Source organism: Xenopus laevis, chromosome 3S (assembly GCF_017654675.1).
Source record: "Xenopus laevis strain J_2021 chromosome 3S, Xenopus_laevis_v10.1, whole genome shotgun sequence".
Lineage (NCBI taxonomy): Eukaryota > Metazoa > Chordata > Amphibia > Anura > Pipidae > Xenopus > Xenopus laevis.
Window position 1 is genome coordinate 77196991 of NC_054376.1, and position 7610 is coordinate 77204600.

The following is a 7610-nucleotide window of genomic DNA, read 5'->3' on the forward strand; positions in this document are numbered from 1 at the left end:
GTTTGGAAATTAGTTGATATATTGCTTAATGGACACCTATCACACAAAAATGATTATCAGAGGGAGGGCTTATATAGAGTGTGTGGTGGGATGGCTTCAGGCCCGGATTTGTGGAAAGGCCACCTAGGCCCGGGCCTAGGGTGGCAGGATTTTAGGGGGATGGCATGCTGCCCAACCACATCCACATTGGTTCAAAAACACTGGGTACAATAATTTTTTTAATTTCCAGTGCGAGAATCCCCATTGCTCCAGTCAAGATTATGAAAATTTGCACAAATAAAGGGGAGGGGACAGGGGCAACGAACAGCAGTGGGCCTAGGGGCGCCCACTATGTAAATCCGGCCCTGGATGGCTTGATCCACCCCCAGATCCTGCATCACACACACATTTGCATAATGCAATAATATGAGCAAGCTCATAGTACGGTTTCCTCCAGTGAGAGCGTGAGTTCTATTAACCTGCACATCTGATGGGGGAGCAATTTTTGTATGATAGGTGTCCTTTAAGTAGAAGCTTCAACTTCTACTTAGCATGCTACCAGACTAATTTATTAAAGCCTATAACATAACTCTTGCAAAGGCTACATTGGTGTTTCTCTGATGCTTCTGAGAAATATATTAAATAGTTCTAAGTTTATATTAGAAAATAAAGGTCCTGGTTTACAAAGCTTACAGAAGGAAGTAAATGAACTAAATTCATTGTAATATCTTAATTTTTTAAGAAAGTGAAAATGTTAACCTTTATTGAAAAGTATGAGTTTTATTAATATGAGCTGCCTTTTTAATTGGGGGCTAGAATAATGCTGTAAGGAAGAAGTCAGCCACTGCTCAGCACCCTACAAACTATGGGCTCTCGGCAACCTACTGGATTGCCCTTATAGAAATCTGCCATTGCTCAACATTGCTCGTCTCAGTCTCAATGGACCAATAACACGTTCTGAAAGGGTCATTTTCAGATCTCCACAGAAACCGTTTTCAAACCAATTATGTAATTTTATCTATTTAGAAAATGATTAGCAATTTCTAAAAAGTCTCACTGTGACAAGAACAAAATCTACTTTGTGTGGCACTTATCTTTATAATTCACATGAAATTATACCTAAATGCAATTAACAAAGAAACAAAGCTTACAGCCTCTGAATTTTAAAGAGATTTTATATGGGTTGTTCACCTTCCAACAATTATTTTCTATTGTCTATTTGTGACAGTTCTTCTAATACTGAAGTTTTAACTTTCACCTTCTTAAAGGGGTTTTTCACCTTCAAACACTTTTTTCAGTTCAGTTGGTTTCATATTGTTTACCAGAAATAAAAACTTTTTCCAATTACTTTCTATTTGTGACTGTTTTTCTAATATTAAGGTGTAAAGTTTAATTTTTCACCACCTAAAGCAGCTCTGGGAGGGGGGGTCACCGACTCTTTAATTGTTCAAAATTGATACATTTAGTTAATACATTTGTTATCTTTAGCTTTGCTGAGACGAAACTCAGTTTCATTAAAGGCAGTTGTTAGAATTGATACAATAGTTGCTGATATTCCACAGATACTGCTGAGAATGAACGTCGACTGAATGTATCAACTGAATGTAGCAAATTGTAACAGTTCAGAATGCTCCTGGATCACTGAGCTGCCAGACTTAAAACACTAGAGACAGGAACATAAAACTTTAAAGTGGACCTGTCACCCAGACACAAAAATCTGTATAATAAAATTCCTTTTCAAAATAAACATGAAATCCAATTTCTAGGTTTTATTAAAGAATTCATAGCTGTTGTAAGCTCATTTAAAAATCTCAGCTGTCAGTCAAACATTGTCTGTGGGGCAGACAATTACTTTCACTTTCCATTCAGCACTTCCTAGATGTCACTGCTCTCCCCACATTCCCCCATTCTCTTTACCATTTAATTGTGTAGCCAGTGCATGGGGATGGACATCGGGTCCCCCATTCTGGTGCACAAACAAGATTCTGAGACGACGCAAGGCTTGCCTTAATAACTGTGTGCACAAAATGGCTCCTGCCTGCTTGCTATAATTTTAAAATCCCAGACTGAAGGAAACAAGATTCAAATAATTTATATAGAGTAATTTAAGTTCATTTTGCTTGACTAATGTTATAAAATAGGATTTTGAATATTTTTTTTGGGTGACGGGTCCCCTTTAAACATTTTTTTTTTAAAAATTGTAAAAAAAGGTAAAAAATAAAAAAATGGAAAGCAACTGAAAAAAAAGACTGTTTATAGTGAACAATCTGAAAACAACTCAACTGAAAAAAAAGTGTCTAGAAGGGGAACAACTCCTTTAAGGGGGGAATGTAATACTGGTCAAAAGCGCAAAAATCATTCGCAATTCATTCGCAATGCAAATAAATGTTTGCATAGTGAAAAATGTTGCCTTTGTGAATACTTTGCCCCTCACATGACAGTAAGATAGCGATCTCGAATTTTAGAGTTTGCGAATATAAAAATATTTTGTCTGAAAATGTTTTGCGATTGCAAATTTTTATTACATACACTGCGAAAGTGTATGTAATAAAAATTTGCAATCGCAAAACATTATCAGACAAAATATTTTTAAGAAACTGCAGAGCAGGTGTTAAAGGGTCGTAATGCGCAATTAAGATTCAATGCAATAATGCCTAAATAAGAATATTACATTTCAACAGGCAAATTTTTATTCGCAAAGTTTAGCTCTTTGCAAATGTTATTACATTTCACCCTAAGGGGCAAATTCACTAACCTCCGTAAATTCGCAAGCGACGGCTTCGCTCAGATTGCAACACTTCGCCAGGTGTAGATTCACCAGGACAACGCTAATTCTCTAAAAAAAAGTTCCCTTCAGGGCGCCGAACTCTGGCGAAGTTGCGCTAGCGCGCCAAACGAAGTTTCGCTAGCGTTGGCTAATTTGCATACGGCGAGAAGTTAAAGTTGAATGGACGTATATGTTGCAGCAAATACATTATTCACACAAGCCCAGAGAAACCTTAACAAAATGAAATAGAGTTGTTATAATGCCCTACACACGTGCCAAGTGTGTAGTTTATGTGCCATATGGTAGGAAATGTATGAGGGAGCTCGGGTACCCAAAACATTTTTTACGGACTTTTGCAGCCTATCACCCTGAAAAAACTAAAAGACATTTTTAGGGACTTAGAAATTTTTTCAACTAAAAATTGAAGAAGCCCTATACATTCCATTGCACTTCGCCTGGTCTGAGCTGGAGAAGCCAAGTCTGGTGGAACAGGTAACCTCAGTAAAATGTGAATCTTAGTGGATTTGCGAAGTAACGCTCTTTCGCCAGACGAAACTTTGCCTGGCATAAAAGTGTGAAGAGTCTATCTCTTTCGCTAGCGAAGTTGCGCCCACTAGTAAATTGGTGAAGTTCTGAAATGACGTCACGCTGGCGATTTTTCGCCAGCGTTACTCACTTCGAGCTTTAGTAAATTTGCCCCCAGGTCTTTCTAAAGCAGCTCATGACTCTGTAAACTTTTCTAAATAGATATATAAATGGATACAATTTTTATCTTTGGCCCTGCCGAGCAAAATCGTTCGACCATTCGATAGTCGAAGTACTGTCTCTTTAAGAAAAAACTTCGACCCCATAGTTCGCCATCTAAAAGCTACCGAACTCAATGTTAGGAAGGTCCCCATAGGCTTGGCTAACTTTTTTTGATCGAAGGATATTCCTTCGATCGTTGGATTAAAATCCTTAGAATTGTTCGATTCGAAGGATTTTATCGTTCGATCGAAGGAATAATCCTTTGATCGTTCGATCGCACTATTTGCGCTAAAATCCTTCGACTTCGATATTTGAAGGATTTTAATTCCCAGTCGAATATCGAGGGTTAATTAACCCTCGATATTCGACCCTTTGTGAATCGACCCCTAGGTGTCTAATAGCAGGTAAAAATTCATATAGTCTGCCATAATTTTACTTTCTATTCCTTGCTGCATACTAGTAACAATGTAGTGCAATACTTATTTCCATGAGTACAAAAATAATGCAATAAAGCCAGATTTTTATGGCACCGATAATTTCAAAATGATATATCCATCTTGAGTGAGCATTGTGATACTCTACTATACATGTGGAATATTAGGTTAAAAGAGGACTAACCTCTAAAAACATATGCATAGGAAATGCAATATTTTATATAGTGAATTTAGTTTACCAGCCATAATTTTCAGGATCTGTGTAACAGTAACGATTAAAGATTTGGGTTTCCAAAAGTCCCATAATGATGGTTCTCACATCATAAAATGTAAGATTCCAAACAGAAAATAAGAGGAGAGGACAACTCTACATTAGCATATGAAATTCTGGACAGTTATTGTCTCAGATAGGACTAACATACATCTGCACCAACATCAACTACTTGTTTGATTCCCCACTCTAATTTAAAAAAGATCAATAGATTCTAAAGAACTCATATCCTGCATGGCTGGATTCCTCTTTATTAATAGTTTGAATAGCATGGCCCTTGTCCCCAAAGCTCTTTATCTATAAGGCCTGGCTTTTGTTGCAGTCCCAGGTCTTTCTTTAACTAAATATGTTGCCATGCGCACAAAGGAAAACATGGCACTGGAATAAGAAAATAGTATTAGTGATCAGGTTGACTTCAATTGTGAACAACATAAAGCACAATGTGCCCTGAGACAAGCAGGCATTGCATTGGAAAATACACATTAAATAAATATTTTTAAAACAACAGATTCTATGCAAAAATATTCAACCTCCGTCCCTACAGCTGATATGCCTAAACTCTTTGGAGATGTTGGTGGCACCACCTTACCAACAGCTGGAATATCACTACCATGTATTATTTTAGTAGCCCAAATGTGCGGGTTGTATTTCTGGCCCTTTTAAAAAGCACAGAAAACACAGGCACCAGCACTTGTTGCGCTGCTAGGCACACATGCAGATTCTTATGTGATCCACATTGTACATACTGAAAGACAAATTAAATGGCCATGTGAAAGTTGGCCTAATTGAATTTATTATGTCAGTAATAATATTAAATAAAATCATATTTTCCAAGTAACTCATTTCTTTGTTTGCCGAGTGATAATGTAGATTATATAGAAGCATTATTATAGGAGGGCATAATAGGAGGTCTAGTTGAGAAACATCCAAACATGGTTAGCCATTTCACAATATGTGCAGCCTGCTTAACTAGATACAGAATCCAGTCAAAGTCTGATGCAACAACCTAAAAATAAAAATCCTTTAAAAGACATAACATGAAAGGGTACAGTTTAGCAGGGGTAGCGTTTGCCAGTGTTTATCAGATTGTTGTGCAGTTATTCTTTATTTCATATGTTTGTTGAACAGATAATAATGCCATACAGATTGCCATGTGGACCTTGAGAAAGCTGGGGGTGGGACATAAAAAAATCACTTGGAGCCAATGGGCCTGCAGTTGGTCTGTACTAACCTAGAAAATAAGTATAGAAAGATATTCACTTGAAAGTGGTGTGTAAAAACTAATTACCATCGCTGAGTTTTTACACCACAAATACCACCAAAAGTTTCCCAATCCCTTGTATAGATAATGCCATAAAAAGAACAGGGTTAATTATAATCAAACGCTGTAAATGAAAATACATGCCTTTGCATCATTTCTGTTCGACTACTTTTTAAACTGTTTTTCAGAAGTAAACAAACAACATGATACATAGGACCCTGTTGTGTTGCTTTTGTTTTAATACAATACTAAATCTGCACCATGATTTTGCTTCTTCCATTCTTTTAGCAGGGGACTTCTGAATGTTACCTTAACCTGTCCCAGCTTGGCCTTTTCTCAATATGTAAAATAATTCATTCTGTAAAACCAAAAAAATTTTTTTCCGGTAGGCTAAAAAAAAGGGGACATTGTGAATGTTACAGTATTTTCCCCTTAGTAGCATTACTGGGCCTCGAGAAAGTGTTACAGCTTTCTATCTCTGCAGTAAGGACATGAGTAACTGAACAAAGAAAATTGTGATTTGGTTTCAAATTAATATGCATGTACTAAATGATAATGATAAAATACCCAGAGAGCATAATGTTATAGGTGATCCTCAAATTTTATGGAAAATGTCTAATTTCAAATGTTTGATTGAACCACAAAATGGGGAAAAAAAACGGCTTAATGATGATAAAAGGTATAGAGATCTTATTTCATCTGCACCATTTAAATGTACTATAAGCCTTAGTGCAGGGAACATATAAATAGGACACACAGCCTAGAATTCTCTGCGCAGCAAGGACATAAAAGCTTTGCCAGGTGTAACAACAATCTGGGGGCTCAGAATCCTTAGCTGGTTAATAACATAATAATATTTAACAGTGTTTCACATGGAGGATGTAAATAAAAGCCCAGGGTGCCTCTAGCTGCATGTTCACTGCACAGATGTCACATGGGTGCCATATTTATGGGGTATAGCGGTGGCTCTATTGGCACAGGTGTCTGCACCAAAGCTAGCGGCATTGTCACAAACAAGACTGAAGATACACAAAAACAGGGCACGTTGTTCCCTATGGAGCATTCCAAACACAGCCAAACAAATAAAAAATAGCATTTACTTGTGTCCAAATGCTGTACATAAGTGGGACCTATTTTTGGCATTGGCGTGCATTTGAAAGGCTGTAAAAGAAAGATATGTGTGAAATGTATGGAACAGTCACATAAACACAAGCTATAGTGCATGGCACGACTGTCTCTAGGTTACTCCCATGTGTCACTGTGTGTGCTGCAGCATTTGAGCAGAAGAAAAGCAATGTGTCTGTCAGCTACAGAAAGGAACGCAGAGTACTAGAGAAATAGCATTTGCTTGTGCCAGTATCTATCCACTACCTGAACTATAAAAAAAAAAACGCCGTCACTTAGAGGAGCACAGTGACAGAAAGCCCATGAAAAGTCTTATTACAGAGAGACACACATCAGCTACAGACTGACAACATCGCACAACCCCACAGGTCCAGTGAATAAGAACTTCCATGTGTATTTGGAGCATTGAGACTTACCAAACAATACCATAGGCTCCTGAGCCCACAGCCAGCAGCTCTCTGTACCTCTCCTTCACCTCCCACACAGTCTTATTCACCTCCTGGGTATAGTATCCCTTCCTGGGCAGCGGGGAGGTGGACATGGCCGCGAGTTCCCGGCAGGCTCCTGTTGCTCTGGCGCTATGTGCGTGTGGATCCCAGGAAGAGTCACCAGACGGCGGATACTGGGCGTCTCTCGTCAGAGGTACAGTAATGTCACCGGGAGTAGTACAGACTTGTCCTGCTCTTATTCACGTCAGGGACACGCAGCCTCTCCAACGTAACGCCGTGTATTGTACAGTGTATTCCTACAAGCCCCTGTCTGTGCGTCTTCGGTCAGCTCTCGCCTTCCACTTTCGTTCTCCTTTTGTCCACTCTGCGTATTTCCCGCACCTTCAGTCTGCTCAGTAGCTGCCCAGTGACGGCAAGTATTTCCCATCCAGAGCCCGTAGCTTTGTGCCGTCACGTGACCCGGCCAGTCCTTCTCCCCTCCCTTCGCCTGTGTGCAGAGTAGTGTTTAACCCGCTCGGCGCTCGAGGCTCTCACAGTCCTGAAGTTATTGGGCAAGTCATGAGGAGAGGAATTCGCT

The 7610-nt window shown here is 38.9% G+C and overlaps 1 protein-coding gene across 1 annotated transcript in view; it reads right to left on the bottom strand.

The window, feature by feature from the left end:
* Window positions 1-7406, bottom strand: part of mapk12.S (mitogen-activated protein kinase 12 S homeolog) — a 42574-nt gene extending 35168 nt beyond the window's left edge. The window contains 1 exon segment of the mRNA NM_001089127.1: window positions 7001-7406. Within this exon segment, the coding sequence (NP_001082596.1) occupies window positions 7001-7125 (125 nt within the window). The 5' untranslated portion in view covers window positions 7126-7406.
* Window positions 7407-7610: the final 204 nt, after the last annotated feature.